General features: G+C 41.3%; 1 protein-coding gene across 1 annotated transcript in view; it reads left to right on the top strand.

Annotated features, from left to right (window-relative positions):
• LOC122559938 (synaptonemal complex protein 2-like) overlaps positions 1 to 20,121 on the top strand; it is a 263,416-nt gene that overhangs the window by 38,374 nt on the left and 204,921 nt on the right. Inside the window, exon 5 of the mRNA XM_043710047.1 lies at positions 4,550 to 4,632. Within this exon, the coding sequence (XP_043565982.1) occupies positions 4,550 to 4,632 (83 nt within the window). The remainder of the gene's footprint in view (positions 1 to 4,549; positions 4,633 to 20,121) is intronic.

Here is a 20,121-nt window from a genome sequence, read left to right on the forward strand (position 1 = left end):
AGATATTGCTTTTATACTTCAGCATTATGTAACTAATCTATAAGGTCTGTTGTGATGCCATAATAGTGACAGTATCTCTGACTAGGACTCTTGGATTCAAGTCCCATCTGCTGCAGGAGTGTCTAATACCTCAACAGTTTAATTAGAAAATATTTGCAACTGATTTGCTTGCTTTAATTAATTGACAACCAGTTTTTATTTGAAAGGTACTACTGCAGTTGAAAGATTTCCATTTTTAATGTTTTTCTGTTCTAGTAAAGTTAATTTTATTGCAACACTGATTTTAAGAAGTTAGCACCCTAATGGACAAATGATTTTCTACACCAGAGAAAATTTTCCTTAAAATATATAGAATAGAATCTGCAGTGCAGAAAGAAGCCATCAAGTCTGCACACTGCAAAGAACATCCCACCCAGACCCAGTTCCCTCACACTATCCCTGTAACCCTGTATTTACCATGGCTAATTCCACCTAGCCTGCACATCCTAGCCACTATGGATAATATAGCATGGCCAATCTACCCATAACCCATACTTCTTTGGACTGTAGGAGAAAACTGGAGCATCTGGTGGAAGGCCATCCAGACATAGGGAGAACATGTAAACAGTCATTCGAGGCTGGAATAGAATCCTATATAGCAGAAATTCTTCTTGTTATTCTTTGCTGTTGAAGATATGTACTCATTAAGTCATTATTCATTGTGAGCCTTAATGGTGATTACTACAAGCAGCATCATAATCAATCTAAATCCTTTCCTTGGGTGGCATGACCTCACTGGTAATGATACTAAGCATATATATGGGAATATTAGCTATTTTTCCTTTTTTAAAATCAGTTGCTGCTTAGGCAACCACCTGATGAAGGAGCAGCGCCCCAAAAGCTAATGCTTCCAAATAAACCTGTTGGACTATAACCTAGTGTCGTGCGATTTTTAACTTTGTACACTCCAGTCCAACACCAGCATCTCCAAGCCCTGCTTAGAACAGTTTACACACCAGGACTTAGTTTCTACAGATTTCACTCAAGTTTTCAAAGCATTTGATAAGATGACATGCTTTCAATTCCACTCATCCCATTCAGTAGTTTCTCAATAAATCACCTCCTGTTCGGAAAGTTCTGGTTTGTGTTTACATTGATCATGCAGTTTCTTTGATAGAATGTCTGTCTTGACTATAGATGTAGGAAATGCTGTGCTGTGCAATGGAAGCTTTCTTTTGAATATACAGTAAGTGCAAACTTAGCTCACTGCTATGAACAGTGAGGAACAATCAGCTGTGCTCCAGCTGCTTTCAGGACAACAGATGTGATTTAAAGGAACATGTCACATATCACACTTTTCGTCTTGTTATTTTGTCTGCAGCACTGCCCTCACGGCTATTATGTAGAACATAGAACAGTACAGCACAGGAACAGGCCTTTTGACCCACCATTTATGCCAACCATGCTGCCATTTAAACTAATCACATCTTCCTGTACATGGTCCTTATCCATCTAGTCCATGCCTGTTCATGTTTCATTCTAAATGTCTCTTAACAGTTGCTATCATATTTACTTCTACCACCTCCCCTGGCAGGACGTTTCAGGCACTTAACACCCTCTGTGTAAAAACTTTCCTCATTCATAGAATCGTTGAGTCATATAACATGGAAACTGACCCTTCGGTCCAACCAGTCCATGCTTATCATAATTCCAATCTAAACTAGTCCCACCTGCCTACTCCTGGCTCATATCCCTCCGAACCTTTCATATTCATGTATGTATCCAAATGTCTTTTAAACATTGTGATTGTACCCACATCCACCACCACTTCAAGAAGTTCATTCCACATGTGGACCACCCTCTATGTAAAAAAACTTGCCGATCGCATCTTTTTAAATCTCTCTCCTCTCACCTAATTCCCTAGTCTTGAAATCCCCCATCCAAAAGTAAAGACAACTGCCATTAACCCTATGTATATCCCTCATAATTTTATAAACTTCTAGAAGGTCACCTGTTTTCAACTTTGCCCTCTCACCTTAAACCTATGCCCCCTAGTATTATACATTTTCACTTTGGAAAAAGACTCTGACTATCCGTCTTTATGCTCTTCATAATTTTATATACTATCAGTTCGCCCTTCAGCCTTCAGTGCTCTCTCAAACAATCCAAGTTTATTCAACTTTAGCTACTATACCTTATAATCCAGGCAACATTCTGTTAAGCCTCTTTTGTACCTCCTCTAAAGCCTCCACATCCTTCCTATAGTGTGGTGACCAGAACTGCACATAATACTCCAAATGTGGCCAAAGTAAAGTTTGATACATCTGCACATGGCCTGGCCATTTTTATCTTAATCCACTGTGTTGCAGCTTTAATTTGCTATGGATTTTCATCCCAAGATCCAATATCAATACTCCTAAGGGTCTGCCTTCTTCATCTCTCACTTGTCTGAATTCAATTTGTATCTGTCATTTCATTGCCCAACTTTCCAACAGATCTGTATCATTCTGTATCCTTTCATAACCTTCATCACTATTCACTACTCCATTCATTTTTATGATCTGCAAATGTACTAATCTGACCACCTACATTTTCTTCCAAATCGCCTTATATTTTATGAACAGAGGTCCCAGCACTGATCCTTCTGGAACACCACTGATCATAGACTTCAAGTCAGAAAAATGCTCCTCCACAACTATCCACTGCCTTTTCTGACCAAGTCAATTTTGAATCCAACTTACTAACTCACCCGTGGATCCTGTGTCATAATCTTGTGGAGTCTACTGTGAGAGACCCCGTCAATTGTTTTAATAAAGTTAATATAAGACCAAATCCACTGCCCTACCGATTTTTAAAAAAATGAATTTGTGAGACAAGGCTTCCCCTGTGAGCAGCCATTTTGACTATCCATAATAAGTCCATTTTTTTCCCAAATATGAGTAAATCCTAACTCTATGAACCTTTTCCAATAGTTTTCCTACCACTAATGTGAGACTCTTTGGCCTATACCTTCCTGGATTATCACTGTTGTCCTCCTTAAACAAAGGAACAACATTGGCTATTCACCAATCTTATGGGACCTCATCTGTGGCTAAAAAGGATGCAAAGATCTCTGTCAAGACTCCATCAATCTCATTCCTGGTCTCCTTTAGAATCCTGGGATAAATCCCATCAGGCCCTGGGGAATAATCTATCTTAATGCTTTTTAAGATACCCACTGCCACCTCCTTAATATTGACAAGACCTTTTATCCTACTTGAAGATCAAACTAACCCATGTGCCCTTCATTTCACTATCATTGTTGTGCCTATCCTGATTTATCTGATTCTATTACCACCGCTGGCAGTGCATTCCGTGCACCCACCACTGTGTATAAAGAACCTACGAGGAGAAAGTGAGGTCTGCAGATGCTGGAGATCAGAGATGGAAATGTGTTGCTGGAAAAGCGCAGCAGGTCAGGCTGCATCTAGGGAACAGGAGAATCGACGTTTCGGGCATTAGCCCTTCTTCAGGAATGCCCGAAACGTTAGATGCTGCCTGACCTGCTGCGCTTTTCCAGCAACACATTTCCATCTATAAAGAACCTACCTCTGACATCTCCCCTAAACCTTCCTCTAGTCACCTCAAAATTACGCACCCTCGTGATACCCATTTCTGCCCTGGGAAAACAGTCTCTGGCTATCTACACTATTCATACCTCTCATCATCTTGTACACCTTCATCAAGTCACTCCTCATCCTTCTTCAGTCCAGTGAGAAAAGCCCAAGTTCCCTCAACCTTTCTTCTTAAAACATGCCCTCAGTCTAGGCAGCATCCTGATAAATCTCCTCTATACCCTTTCTAAAGCTTCCACATTCTTCGTATAATGAGACACCCAGAACCAATATTCCAAGTTTGGTCAAACTAGGGCTTTATAGAGCATGACCTCGCGATTCTTAAACTCAGTCCCTCTGCTAACGAAAGCCAACACACCATATGCCGTCTTAACAACCCTATCAACTTGGGTGGCAGCTTTGAGGGATCTATGGACATGAACTCCAAGGTTTCTCTGATCCTCCACATTGCTAAGTGTCCTGCCTTTAACCCTGTAATCTGCATTCAAATTTACCCTTCCAAAATGAATCACTTTACACTTTTTCAGGTTGAATTCCATCTGCCACTTCTCAGCCCAGCTCTGCATGCTGTCAATACCTTGTTGCAACCTGCAATAACCCTTCACACTATCCACAACTACGCCAACCCACATGTCATCGGCAGACTTACTAACCCATCCTTCTACTTCATCATCCAAGTCATTTATAAACATCATAAAAGAGCAGATGTCCCAGAACAGATCCCTGCAGAACACCATTGGTCACTGAGCTGCAGGCTGAATACTTTTTATCTACCACCAATGTGTCTTCTATGGGCCAGTCAATTCTGTATCCAAATAGCCAAATTACCCTGTGTGCTATGTTTTTAAAGTGCCCCTTTGGACACATCTACACTGGGAAAGGTCCTTTCCAATTACGTCTTGTCAAGCCCCATTTGGAATCTTATAAACTTAATCAAATCACCTTCAAATTTGCAGACAACCCTAAGCTGGATGGCAGTGTGTACAATGAGGAGGATGCTAAGAGGCTGCAGGATGATTTGGGCAGGCTGGCTGAGTGGGCAAGTACTTGATAAATGCAACATAATGTGGATAAATGTGACATTATCAACATTGGTGACAAAGACCGGATGGCATATTATTATCCAAATGGTAGCAGTTTAAGAAAAGGTGATTTGAGTGAGCCCTGGGGTCATGGTGGAACAGTCCAGGTGCAGCAAGCAGTGAGGAAAGCTAATGGCATGCTGGCCTTCATAGCGAGAGGATTTAACTATAAGACTAAGGACATCTTGCTGCAGTTAGTCTCTCGGCCACAGAAAAAGCTGGAGTTTTCTCTCAGTTTAGCAGAATTCGTTTTGGTGCTCTTTCCTTTAGTGCTCAGTGCGGCACGGTGGCTCAGTGGTTAGCACTGCTGCCTCACAGCACCAGGGTCCCAGGTTCGATTCCAGCCTCGGGTGACTCTGTGTGGAGTTTGCACATTCACCCCGTGTCTGCGTGGGTTTCCTCTGGGTGCTCCAGTTTCCTCCCACAATCCAAAGATGTGCAGGTCAGGTGAGTTGGCCATGCTAAATTGCTCACTAGTGTTAGTGTTATGAGGGAAATTGTTCTGAGTGGGTTACTTTTCGGATAGTCAGTGTGGACTGGTTGGGCCAAAGGGCCTGTTTCCACACTGTAGGGAATCTAATCTGTAGGGAATCTAATCTAATCCTCTTGGACTGGAGGAACATCGCAGAGAGGCAATCTATTTGCTGAATTTGCTTTTGCCTAGGATGTGTTTATGAAATGTTGCTATAATGGAACAGTTGCTGTTTAAATAACCTATTATTTTATTAACATTTCCAGTTCAGTTAAAGTTACACAATTTTTCTTCCTTTTGTTTGTGTTTTTAACTGTAGGATATAAGTAAAGTGTGTTTTCCTTAAAGTCTGTGTGACCAATCATATCTGGAATAGAGCGCTGTACACTTTAAATAAGATAAAAGTTAGCCTTGACCAGTCCTTGATATTTTGGAAGGTGTTCCATAATGAGATGTACTGTGCTAAGAATCCTAGAGGCATCTGACCAAGGTGGCACACAACAGGTTATTGTACAAAGTAGGAGCTCACAATGAAGGCAGTAACATACCAGCATGGATACAAGATTGGCAGAAAACAGGCTGTGCATAAATAGGTCTTTTCTGATTGGTTGAACTTAATGTGGAGTACCACAGGAGTCTTTTTGCAATTTTTGATCCAATGAGCGAAATGAACATGTTAGTTGAATTTGCAGATGACAGAAAGATATGTAGAAAATATGGTGTGAAGAGGACATAAAGAGATTCTGAACATACAGAGGTTGAATGAGTGGGCAAAAATCTAGCAGATGGAATGTCATGTGCGAAAATGAGAAGATGTTCGCTTAGAACATAGAACATTACAGCGCAGTACAGGCCTTTTGGCCCTCGATGTTGCGTTGACCTGTGGAACCAATCAGTAGCTCATCTAATTCCATTCTTGTCCACATGCCTATACAATGACCATTTAAATGTCCTTAAAGTTAGTGAGTCTACTACTGTTGCGGGCAATGTGTTCTATGCCCCTTTTACTCTGAGTAAAGAGACTACCTCTGACATCTGTTCTATATCTATCACCCCTCAATTGAAAGCTATGTTCCCTCGTGCTAGCCATTGGCATCTGAGGAAAAAGGCTCTCACTGTCCAACTTATCTAACCCTTTGATTATCTTATATGTCTCAATTAAGTCACACCTCAACTTTTTTCTCTCTAATGAACACAGCCTCAAATCCCTCAGCCTTTCCTCATAAGACCTTCCCTCCATACCAGGCAACACAACATCCTATTAAATCTCCTCTGAACCCTTTCCAGTGCTTCCACATCCTTCCTATAATGTGGTGCAATACTCCCAAGAGTGGCCGCTCCAGAGTTTTGTACAGCTCTCCACAACCAAGTATCTTACCGTTAGCCCAGTACTCTTTATTCCTGTTATTCCTTCCAAAATGAATCACCTCTCACGTTTCTGCATTAAACTCCATTTGCCATCTCTCAGCCCAGCTCTGCAGCTTATCTATGTCCTTTTGTAACCTATAACATCCTTCATCACTATACACAACTCTACCGACCTTAGTGTTATACGCAAATTTACTAACCCATCCTTCTATGCACTCATCCAGGTTATTTATAAAAATGACAAACAGCAGTGGCCCCAAAATATCCTTGCAGTATTCCACTAGTAACTGAACTCCAGGATGGACATTTCCCATTAACCACCATAGAACAATATAGCACAGAACAGGCCCTTTGGCCCACCACCTTCTGTCTTCTTTCAGCTAGCCAATTTCTGATTCAAAATGCTAAATCACCCTCAATCCCATGCCTCTGTATTTTGTGCAATAGCCTACCGTGGCGAATCTTATCAAATGCTTTACTGAAATCCATATACACCCTCATCTGCCTGTTTGGTCACCTTCTCGATGAACTTGATCAGGTTTGTGAAACATGACCTACTCTTAACAAGACCATGTTGACTATGCCTAATCAAATTGTTCCTTTCTGGATGAATATAAATCCTATCTCTTATAATCCTTTCCAACACTTTACCCTCAACCGAAGTAAGGCTCACTGGTCTATCAGGATTGTCTCTACTCCCCCTCTTGAACAAGGGAACAACAGTTGCTATCCTCCAGTCTCTGGCACTATTCCTGTAGAGAATGACGACATAAAGATCAAAGCCAAAGTCTCGGCAATCTTCTCCCAGGCTTCCCAGAGAATCCTAGGATAAATCCCATCCAGCCTAGGGGACTTATCTACTTTTTAGGCTTGCCAGAATTTCTAAAACCTCCTCCTTGTGAACCTCAATCCCATCTAGTCTAATAGCCTGTATCTCGGTATTCTCCTTGACAACATTGTCTTTTTCCAGTGTGAGTACTGATGAAAAGTATTCCTTTAATGCTTCCCCTATCGCCTTTGACTGCACGCACAACTTCCCAGTACTATCTTTGATTGGCCCTAATCTTACTCTAGTCATTCTTTTATTCCTGATATACCTATAAACCTTAGGGCTTTCCTTGATCCTGTACGCCAACAACTTCTCATGTCTCTTCCTGGCTCTTCTTAGCTCTCTCTTTAGGTCTTTCCTGGCTAACTTGTAACTCTTAAGCGCCCTAATTGAGCCATCACATCTCATCCTAACATAAGCCGCTTCTTCCTCTTGACAAGAGATTCAACTTCATTTGTAAACCACGGCTTCCGCACTCGACCACTTCCTTCCTGCCTGACAGGTCCATACTGATCAAGGATCCATAGTAGCTGTTCCTTGAATAAGCTCGATTGTGCCCAACCCCTGCAGTTTTCTTCCCCATCCTATTCAACCTAAATCTTGCCTAATCGCAACATAATTTCCTTTTCCCCCATCTATAACTCTTGCCCTGCGGTATATACCTACTCCTTCATCAGATAGTTGTGGAGCAGGACCGTAAGACACAAATTTTATAGGAAGAGATTTCAGTGTCATGTAACTGAAATGAAACATTGAACACATTGAGATTGTTAAGTCTTTCATCTTTGAGAATGGGTTGCAGGTTTCAGTTCATTAATATGTAAATGCCAGAACTTGTTTTAAGTCACATTCTTGAGATAACCTAAGGTTTTATAAATGAAAAGGTGACATCTCAGCTCAGGCATTAAAGGTGTGAGATTAGAGTCTGCCTGCATCCCAATCTTGAGTCAGACTGGTTCGATTTCCAAAGTGGAACTTAGAAAATATTACATGAACAGGCTGCCTGCAGATTGTGCATTTTTTGAGTAAAATAGAATGTATCTGCAAATATAATTCTGCAAACATAAATTCACCGCATAGACTTACATGTGCGTGCATGAGAGAAAGAGAGAGATTGAGTGTGGATACACGTGAGAGAGTGTGTTTGTGCAAGCTTGGTAAAGTGTGTGCGTGTGTGATAGGGTATAAGCCTGTGGGAGGGTATGTGCGTGGGTGAGAGTGTGGGGGGGTGAATGTGTGTCTGAGAGAGAATGTACAGATGACAGAGGGTCTGTGCCAGTACAGTGTGTGTGTGTGTGTGTGTGTGTGTGTGTGTGTGTGTACGTACACGTGTACAAGAGAGCATGTATAGTGTGATGGGGTGACCTGTAGTGTGACATGAACCCAAGGTTGAGACTATCCTCATGGGTACCGAACTTGGCTGTCAACCTCTGCTCGGCCATCTTGCGTTGTTGCCTGTCCCGAAGTCTGCCTTGGAGGATGGTCCATCCTTCAAGGTGGACTTTGGGATAGGCAACACCACAAAGTGGCCGAGTAGAGGCTGATAGCCAAGTTCGGTACCCATGAGGATAGTCTCAACCAGGACCTTGGGTTCATGTCACACTACAGGTCACCCCACTACAATATACACACACTTACTGTCTCTCTCGCTGTCTCTCACATACACACTCACACACACACTATTCTCTCTCTCTCTCTCTCTCTCTCTCTCTTTCTCACATGCACATACAAGTCTGTGGGGTGAATTTGTGTTTGCAGAATTATATTTGCAGATTCATTCTATTTTGCTCAAAACATTCACAGTCTGCAGGCAGTCAATCCATGTAATATTTTGTAAACTCTACTTTGGAAATAAACCAGTCTGACTCAAGATTGGGATACAGGCAAACTTTAACCCCACACCTTTAATGAGGTGAGATGTCACCATTTTTTTTATAAAACCATAAATTATTTTGAGAATGTGATTTGAAAGAAGTTCTAGGAATTACATATTTATGAACTGGAAACTGCAACCTAAAAGATGAAATTTTAAAAGATGAAATACTCATCATCAATCTAGGCTTATTCAATATATCATTTCAGTTGCATGACACTGTGATCTTTTGTTATAAACTCTGTGTCTCATGGTCCTGCTCCAGAACCACCTGATGAAGGAGCGGCACTTCGAAAGCTAGTACTTCCAAATAAACCTGTTGGACCATAACCTGGTGTTGTGTGATTTTTAGCTTTGTCCACCCCAGTCCAACACCGGCTCCTCCACATCATCATTCCTTAATAGACAGGTCCAAAGTATTTGTTCAACTGGCCTGTCATCTTTTTGTTGTCCACTGAATTCACCTGATTCTAACTCTAAGAGATCTACATTTGTCTTCAGTCAATGTTTCTTCACATATCTATAGAAGCTTTTGCAATCAATTTTTATGCTTTCTGCAAACTTTCTGTTGTATTCTATTTTTTGTTTCCAAATTAAACCCTTTGCCCTCCAGTGCTGAATTTTAAATTTCTCCTAGTCTTTAGGTTTACTGCTAATTCTGGCCAATTTATATGCCTCCTTTTTGCCTTTAACAAATTTGCCTTGTTAGTCATGGTTGAGCCACATTCCCTGTTTAATCTTATGCCAGACAACGATGTACAATTGTTGAAATTCATCCATGTGTTCTTTAAATGTCTACAATTGTTTATCGACAGTCAACCACTTGGCAAACGTATCCTAGCCAACACGTGTGTCACACTTAGCTTTCTTTAAGTTCAGGACCCTATTCTGAGATTTGACTATCACTCTCAGTCTTAATTAAGAATTTTACCATTTTCTGGTCACTCTTACCCAGTGATGTTGTACCACAAGGTTGCGAATTAATCCTCTCTCATTACACAATATCCAGTCTAAGATGGCTCACTCTCTGGTTGGTTCCTTGACATATTGGTTGAGTAACCAACTCTCGTACATTCCAGGAAACCCTTCTCCATTGCAGTGCTGCCAAATTTAGTTAGTCCAATCAATATGTAGATTGAAATCACCCATAATACCTGTTGTACCCTTACTGCATACATCTCTAATTTCCTGTTTGATTCCATCCTCAACGTACAACTTCTGTTTAGTGATCCGAACACAACTCCCACTAATGTCTTTTTCCCTTTGGTGTTCTGCAGCTCGACCCATACAGATTCCATATTGTCCAGGCTAATGTCCTCCCCTACTATTGTGTTAATCTCCTCCTTAATCAGCAACAGTACCCTACCTCCCTTTCTGCCTATCTTCCCTGAAAATTGAATGATCCTGGATGTTGAGTTCCCATTCTTGGTCACCTTGGAGCCAGGACTCTGTGATTTCCACTTTTTGTTTTAGGGAGGGGTTCTATGCAATCAATTAAAACTCTTGTAAAAGATTCCACAAATGCTGCAGTTGGTATTAATGGTGCTAGTTTTATCACTGTCTGAGGTCTTCCTGACAGATGATATATCTGGTAAAATTCAACCGCATCTCTATGCAGTCCAGGCCTATAAAGATACTTTTGTATTTTGGCGTGAGTTTTCCTTACTCCCAAATGACTTGCTACTGGCACTTTATGCTACCTGCAATTCCTTTTTATAATCCATCGGTAATATAACTTGATGAATTTCTGCTCATTTTTCATCTGCCTGAATATGCAATGGTCTCCATTTCCTCATCAAGACTTCATTTTTAAGGTAGTAATATTTTGAGATGCACTCACGTTTTCCTTTTGTGTATGTTTTTTGATACAACTTTTGTTTTTCATCTTTTTGTTGTAATTCAGCTAACTCTCGGAACTAAAAATATCTGCTTTGTCCTCTACCCGTTTTTGATTCTTCCTCAATCGTTCGATCAAACATAATTTCTGATAATTGAACTCAACGATTTCTCCTCCCTTTTCAACCCGTGACCTTATTACCACACTGCCAGGCAAAATCCCAGGATATACTTCCTCTAACGTCTAAGTTGCCTGATTTTACATTGGCTTTTCAACCACAGTAGGCATCACTCTCACCTGTGATACAGCCAAATCATTCCTGAGGATAAACAGAATCTCTAAAAGATAATTTCTCTACTACTCCTACCACCACTTTTCACCGGATGTTACAACCTCGCCTTATACAATAGAACACTATTCTTTTCACCCTGTTTTCCACATACTACCACCCTTTGTGGCCGTGCTCCTTCCAAAGTACATATGTCTTCATCTCTCACCACCAAAAATTGATTTGCACGTATCTCTTAATATTTTAATTTCTTAACCTACTCATCCTGGTACACATGAGTAAACCTTACCTATGCTGGTAAGTTCTTTAAAGATATCTGGTACATTCTTATTAATCAACCCTGCAGCTCTTGAGCTTCCACTGGCATCTCCTTTACCAATGTAATAAATGCTGCTGGCTTCTCTTTTTACTGTATCTATTTTCCCAGTGCTTTTCTTAAATCACCAACATTGACTTTCATGTGTCCTACTTTACAGTGAGATCAGCTAAGGATTTTAGACTCATACAGATATATAGCACAGAAACAGACCCTTCAGTTCAACTCATCCAAGCCAACCTGATATCCAAAATTAATCCAGCCCCATTTTCTAGCACTTGGCCCATAACCCTCTAAACACTTCCTATTCATATACCCGTCCAGATGCCTGTTAAATGTTGTAATTGTTACAGCCTCCACCACTTGGGCGGCACAGTGGCACAGTGGTTAGCACTGCTGCCTCACAGCGCCAGAGATCCGGGTTCAATTCCCGCCTCAGGCGACTGACTGTGTGGAGTTTGCACATTCTCCCTGTGTCTGCGTGGGTTTCCTCCGGGTGCTCCGGTTTCCTGCCACAGTCCAAAGATGTGCAGGTCAGGTGAATTGGCCATGCTAAATTGCCCGTAGTGTTAGGTAAGGGGTATGGGTGGGTTGCGCTTCGGCGGGGCGGTGTGGACTTGTTGGGCCGAAGGGCCTGTTTCCACACTGTAATGTAATGTAATCTAATCTAATCACTTCCTCTGGAAGCTCATTCCATACATGCACCACCCTTTGCGTGAAAGAGTTGCCTGTTAGGTCTCTTTTAAATCTTTCTCCCTCACCCTAAACCTAAGCCCTCTAGTTCTGGACTCCCCCAATCCAGGGAAAAGACCTTGTGTATTTACTCTATCCGTGCCCCTCATGATTTTATGGACCTCTATAAGGTCACTCCTCAGCCTCTGACGCTTCAGCCTATTCAGCCTCTCCCTACAGTTCAAACCCTCCAACCCTGGCAACATCCTTGTCAGTCTTTTCCGAACCCTTCCAAGTTTCAAGGGAGACTAGAATTGCATATAATATTCCAAAAGTGGCCTATCCAATGTCCTATATAGTTGTCCATCACCTCCTAACTCCTGTACTCCATGCTTTGTCCATAAAGGAAAGCATACTAAACACCTTCTTCACTCTCCTCTATCTTTGCCTCCACCTTTTTAAATCAATTTTCCTTTTTTAGTGCCAACTTCTGATGTTCAAAAACTGTTGTTTTCTGCCTTTATTCTGCTGAGGCCATCCATTTTCATTTTGTCCTTCAATGGCTATTTCCTTTTTTTTCCTCTGCTTTTAATCTTAATTTAAACTTTCTTTCTTGTCGTTGCTTCAAATTCAAGCTGGTTCATTTGCAATTGAATTTTTGAATAGTTCCCAATTATTCTGAATGCATTCCTGGCGATTGAAAATGTTGAGCTATTGCCATAATTATCTCCCCTTTCTTCACAAACACAGGCAACTCCAACTTCAGCTTGTTTCCATTCTCCAAAAGCTCTGCCCTGCTCCCTTTCTGTAAAATGCCCAAAGTGACTGCTTCCATCCCCAAGAAACTTGGCAACTGAAAGAGCCATTATTACACAAGGCATACTCAAACCAATCAAATGCAACATCTGAAATAATAAAACCAACACTCACCACTCACGGTCTTTGAGTCCAATAATCCTAAACCCAACCTGGAATTAGAGATTTAGATCCTGACAAGAGCTCCCTCTTTGTTTTGGAACAGACCAAACCTTCAGATGTATCAAGAAGACAGCCTAGATTCTACCTTTTATCTTATTTAAAGGCAAGTGTAATTTGATTGTTCACACACTCGAGGAAACAGGTGGTGACATCTTAAAAAGTGTCCACATTACAGAGGAGGAGAAGGTGGAAATCTTAAAATGCGTAAAGGTGGATAAATTCCGAGGGCCTGATCAGATGTACCTTGGGAACTCTGTGGGTAGCTAGGGAAGTGATTGTCGGGTCCCTTGCTGAGATATTTGTATCATCGAAAATCATAGGTGAGGTCCCGGAAGACAGGAGGTTGGCTAGTGTGGTGCCACTATTTAAGAAAGGTGATGAGGAAAAGTCAGGGAACTATAGACCAGCGAGCCTGACATCAGTTTTGGGCAGGTTAGATTAGATTAGATTCCCTACAATGTGGAAACAGGCCTTTCGACTCAACAAGTCCACACCGACCCTCCGAAAAGTAACCCACCCAGACCCATTTCCCTCTGACTAATGCACCCTACACTATGGGCAATTTAGCATGGCCAATTTGCCTGACCCTGCATATCTTTGGACTGTGGGAGGAAACCGGAGCACCCAGAGGAAACCCATACAGACATGGGGAGAATGTGCAAACTCCTCACAGACAGTTGCCCGAGGTGGATATGAAGCTGGATCCCTGGTGCTGTGAAGCAGCAGTGCTAACCACTGAGCCACCATGTAGCCCGAGTTGTTGGAGGGAATCCATAGTGACAGGATTTACATGTATTTGGAAAGGCAGAGACTGATTAGGGATAGTCAACATGGCTCTGTGCATGGGAAATTGTCTCACTAACTTGATTGAATTATTGGAAGAAGTAACAAAGATGATTGAGGACAGAGCAGCGGACATGATGTATATGGACTTCAACAAAGCGTTCGGCAAGGTTCCTCACGGTAATGTTATGGCACAGGATAAACCCCTCTGCTAATTTAAACCCATCACACAGAGATGCTCGCCTTGCACCGTAATCTGTTCAATTTCGAGAGGTAAACAACTATCCCAGAAGTCACTATTTAAAGTAAAAATTTACGATTTTATTCTTTAAGTCCAAAAGAGAAAATTAAAACCAACAAGTATTTACAACTCCTTTCTCTTAGGTCTAACTTTTACCTCCCCAATACTGGTCCGATAAAAACCCCGATTAAGATTTACAAAAAAAAATTCAAATTTCAAAACCAGCCAGCTGTCAAATCTTCTCTTTGTATCTTCCTCTGTAGATTTTCCTCTGTCATCTTTTCAGTATTCTCCTCAGGTCTTTCATATGAACAGATATCTTTCAGTGAGCTATTTGGCTAGCAATCTATACTTGTTGGTTTTCTTGGCAGTTTTCCCACCAACTGTTCAAAATGTCAAAGTTTATACCCCAAAACATCAGATAATTTCATTAGTTTGATGTTGTCAAAATACTAAATTCAAATTTGATTGGAGTTTGGTATCTGGGGCATAATTTAAACTGGCCGAATTTGAACTTGTTTTATATCATGGCAACTCGGTTGCAATATTGGTTTCACAGTCAAATGTTACATTTTAAATTCTTTCAGCACAGTCTGTGCCTCTCTAAGACCATGCCAGCTTCCAGTAAAGGTACAGTACACATGTACACCTGCATAGCAGTAGACTGGTTAGCAACATTAGATCTCATGGAATACAGGGAGAATTAGCCATTTGGATACAGAACTGGCTTGAATGTAGAAGACAGAGTGATGTGGAGGGTTGCTTTACAGACTGGAGGCCTGTGACCAGTGGTGTGCCACAAGGATTGGTGCTGGGTCCACTGCTTTTTGTCATTTAGGTCCACCGCTTTTTGTCATTTATATAGATTATTTTGATGTGAACACAGGAGGTATAGTTAGTAAGTTTGCAGATGACACTAAAATTGGAAGTGTAGTGGACAGCAAAGAAGGTTACCTCAGAGTAACCTTGATCAGATGGACCAGTGGGTCAAGGAGTGGTAGATGGAGTTTAATTTAGATAAATGTGAGGTACTGAAGTTTGGAAAGGCAAATCAGGGCAGGACTTATACACTTTATGGTAAGGTCCTGTGGAGTGTTGCTGAACAAAGAGACCTTGGAGTGCAGGTTCATAGCTCCTTGAAAGTGGAGTCGCAGGTAGATAGGATAGTGAAGAAGGCGTTTGGTACGCTTTCTTTTATTGGTCAGAGCACTGAATATAGGAGTCGGAAAGTCATGTTGTGGCTGTACAGGGCATTGTAGTGTTCTATGTTCAGTGCTGTATTGGTGAGGTCACTTTTGGGAAATTGTGTGCAGTTCTGTTCTCCTTCCTATCGGAAATATGTAGTGAAACTTGGAATAGTTCAGAAAAGATTAACAAGGATATTGCCAAGGTTGGAGGGTTTGAGCTATAGGGAGAGGCTGAATAGGCTGGGGCTGTTTTCTCTGGAGCATCTGAGGCTGAGGGATGACCTTTTGGAGGTTTATAAAAATGAGGGGCATGGATAATGTAAATAGACAAGATATTTTTCCTGGGGTGGGGGAGTCCAGAACTAGAGGGCATAGGTTTAGGTTGAAAGGGGAAAAATTTGAAAGGGATGGGAGGGGCAACCTTTTCAAGCTAAGGGTGATGCTTGTATGGATTGAGCTGTCAGAGGAAGTGGTGGAGGCTGGTACAAATACAACATTTAAAAGCTATTTGGATGTGTATATGAATAGGAAGTGTTTACAGGGATATGGGCCAAGTGCTAGCAAATGGAATTAGATTAGGTTAGGATATCTGATCAGCAGCGACGCATTGCACTGAAGGGTCTGTGTCTGTGCTGTGCCTGTCTATGACACTGTTGGAATATTGCGTGCAGTTTTGGTCTCCTTCCTATCGGAAAGATGTTGTGAAACTTGAAAGGAGTCAGAAATAATTTACAAGGATGTTGCTAGGGTTGGAGGATTTGAGCTATAGGGAGAGGCTGAACAAGCTGGGGCTGTTTTCCCGGAGCTTCGGAGGCTGATGGGTGACCATATACAGGTTTACAAAATTATGAGGGGCATGGATAAGATAAATAGACAAAGTCTTTTCCTTGGGGTTGGGGAGTCTAGAACTAGAGGGCATAGGTTTAGGGTGAGAGGGGAAAGATATAAAAGACACCTAAGGGGCTACTTTTTCACGCAGAGGTTGGTACGTGTATGGAATGAGCTGTCAGAGGATGTGGTGGAGGTTGGTATTATTGCAACATTTAAGAGGCATTTGGATGGGTATATGAATAGGAAGGGTTTGGAGGGATATGGGCCGGGTGCTGGCAGGTGGGACTAGATTGGGTTGGGATAACTGGTCGGCATGGACAGGTTGCACCGAAGGGTCTGTTTCCATGCTGTACATCTCTGACTCTATACTGGGCTATAAGCAAAATATAATCTGTTATTCTCCCCAAGTTAAAACACAAAAGAAAGTAGAATTGATATAACTTGAACTTTACTGTAAAACTTAACAGAATATCAGATTATTTAACTGTTAAAGAGCAACTGTTCCAATATGGTAACATGCTGTAAGCTGACCCTTGGCAAAGACAAATTTAATAAAATAAATTGCATCACTTGTGTTTCTCCAGTCCAGGAAGAAAGAACACCAAGGGATAATTCTGGTAGAGAGAGAGGGCTCCAGCTTGTTTCTGGGACTGAAGAGAGATGTAGAGCTGTTTCCCCAACCAACTTCAAAGTGTCAACAATTACTGACTGTCAAACTAAAGCCCTGGTTGTGTGGGAGCCTGACTCCACTCATTCGTGCTGCATCCATTGTTCCAACTTAAAAAACAAGCCCTCACAAGTTGTTTACTTTATTGGCTAAGAAGAGACAGCTCAATATCCGTAGCTCAAAACCTCTCTTCTAAGCAAACGATCAGGACAAAGTATACCTGTTAAAGCCATAGAATTTTCAGAATCTATATGCTCCCCTTTATTCACAGTACATGTTACTCCTTCAAAGAACACTAATAAGTTGGTGAAATATAGCTTTCCTGCCATAAAACCATGCTGACTTTGCCTAATTACATTTTTTAAGTACTTAATTACAGCCTCCTTAATAAGTGATTCTAACACCTTAACAGAGTCAGACTCAGTGTTTCTGCTTATTTCCTTTCTTGAATACTTGTTACTTTGCAATCTGATGAATCTTTCTCAAATCTAGCTGCTTCTGGAACATTAATACCAACATATCTATTAGCTCATTAGTCACCTTGTTTTAGACCCTAGGATTAAGTCTACCATTTCCTTGTTATCTGCTATTAACTCCCCACTTTCATTGTCTAGAGGACTGATAGTCACTTTATTGACCCATTTCCTTTTTAAATATCAGTAGAACCTCATTCTATCCAACTTTGTTTCTAGTTAGCTTCCTCTTAAATTCTAATTTCTTTATCCTGACTAATCATTTGTCATTTTCTATCATTATTTCAAGTTTTTTTTCTAATTAACCTGTTCAGAGATGTTCTTACAAACCTTTGGAGCAGGTGGGACTTGACCCTGGGCCTCCTGGCTCAGGGCTAGGCATACTACCACTGTACTACAAGAGCTCTTTCTGCTATTAGTTATTTGCTGTTCAATAATTCGAACTATCACTCACCTTTGCGCAAATACATTTACCTCAAGTTTGAAGCTTCCTTTAACATTAATTAGCAATGGATAGTGAATTCTTTCCTCAGAATTTATTTTCAGGTTATTTAACACAATGCAGATAACATGTTCTCTTGTTGGTTCCGAATGTGCTGCTTTCAGAAACAATCTTGAAAGCATGTTGTGAATTCCTCTTCCAAGCTACCATTTCTAATTTGGTTTTTACAGCTTATATGTAAATTAAAATCACTCTTTGAGTAAAGGTACCCTAGGTAGCAGTGACCACAATGATTGAATTTTATGTCCAGTTTGCAGGAAAAGAAGTAGTAATTTAAACAATGGTATTTTAAACTTTTTGCGTGAATGCTGAACTAGCTGAAGTGAACTGGGATACTAGGTCAAGAGATACAGGAGCAGGCCCTTTAGCCCATTGAGACTGCACAGGCATATGATGACTCCTCTTGCCTCTACATAGTCCGTAGCCCTCTAATCCCTACTCAGAATAAGTACTTTCCTACAGGTGCACAATCCTTTATCCGAAGTGCTCGGGTCCAGCTGGTTTTCGAAATTCAGAATTTTTATGACAGTTTGATGGTTAAATTTTTAAAAATCTTACTGGAGGAGTAGACTCAGAGTAAAACAGGCTTTGAGACAGAATTGAGGCCTGCCAGTGCTGGACCATGTCGCATCTGGTGACATGCATCGAGTGGGTGTCGACTTGGGTTAACTGTTTGCATGCCAAACAACTTTGTTAATGCAAAAAATACTTCACCAAAAAACCTTCGGACTTTGGAGCTTTTTGGATTTCGGGATTTCAAATAAAGGCTCAGTGATCTGTACTATAAAGAAAAGTTGAAGTGCAGAAGGAGGTCTTTCAGCCCATGAAGTACATGCTGGCTTACTTTTGAGCAGAGTCATAGAAATATACAGCACGGAAACAGACCCTTCGGTGCAACTCATCCATGCTGACCAGATATCCTATACAATGCTAGTCCCATTTGCCAGCATTTGGCCTATATCCCTCTCAATCCTTCCTATTCATATACCCATCTGGATGTCTTTTAAATGTTGTAGTCATATCAGCTTCCAAAACTTCCTATGGCAGCTCGTTCCACACACGTAGCATCCTCTACATGAAAATGTTGCCCCTTAGGTGTCTCTTGTATCTTTCCCCCCCTCATCTTAATCCTCCAGTTTTGGACTCTCCTATCCCAGGGAGGAGACCTTGCCTATTTAACCTATTGATGCCATGCTCCAGGGAAAAATAGTCCCAGTCTATTCAACGTCTTTATATAAAGCTCAAACCCTCCAACTCTGGCAAAATCCTTGTAAATCTTTTCTGAATCCTTTCAAGTTTCACAACTTCCATAGGAGGGATACCAGAATTGCCTGCAATACTCCAAAAGTAGTTTAGTCATTTCTAATCCCTTTATCGGTCTGGCAAGTTCATTTCCCTTAAGTTGCCATTCTTTTGACATAATTGATTCAAGTCTCTGCTTCTACCACCTTCCAGAGCAGGGAGTTCCAAGTCATATCACTTGTTGTGTTTAAAATTTCTTTCTTATGTTTTCTGTGCATCTATTGCCCAAAATCTTAAATCTGTGACCTCCCAACCCCCCCCCCCCCCCCAAACTTATAATATTAGCTAATGATGAACCGCTTTTCTTCACCTGCCATATCGGTACCAATCAAAATCTTATGCACTTCTGTCAAGTATTGTTTGATCCAAAGAGAATAATCCCAGCTTCTCCAACCAGTGTCCGCTGTAAGCTGTGCGACTGTACATGTGCAGATGCTGTGATGTCTATATGTGGTGATTGGCATCAGCATGCCTCTCACAGCAGTGACTTCTGGTTCCAAGGTTTTAGAGGCTCATGCAGCTAGTAAGTATGTTTGAAGGAAAATTACTTAGAACTAAAATATATCATCCTTGAAACCACTCTGGTAAATCTCTTTTTCACCCATTCAAGCATCTTCTCTTTTCTAAAGTATGTTATCCAGAATTGGATAATCTGGTTTCCAGCATCTGCAGTCATTATTTTTACCTTGTTGATTTTAACCCTACTGCGAATCCTCTTGCAAGGATGCCTGCCTTGAAGAAGTTTTCCTCCTCTCTCTACAAGAATCTCAGGGAGTCTCTCTCCCACTGCAACTCCCAGGTCATTTCCTCAGCCCTGAAACTCTTC

This window comes from Chiloscyllium plagiosum, chromosome 20 (genome assembly GCF_004010195.1).
Source record: "Chiloscyllium plagiosum isolate BGI_BamShark_2017 chromosome 20, ASM401019v2, whole genome shotgun sequence".
NCBI lineage: Eukaryota > Metazoa > Chordata > Chondrichthyes > Orectolobiformes > Hemiscylliidae > Chiloscyllium > Chiloscyllium plagiosum.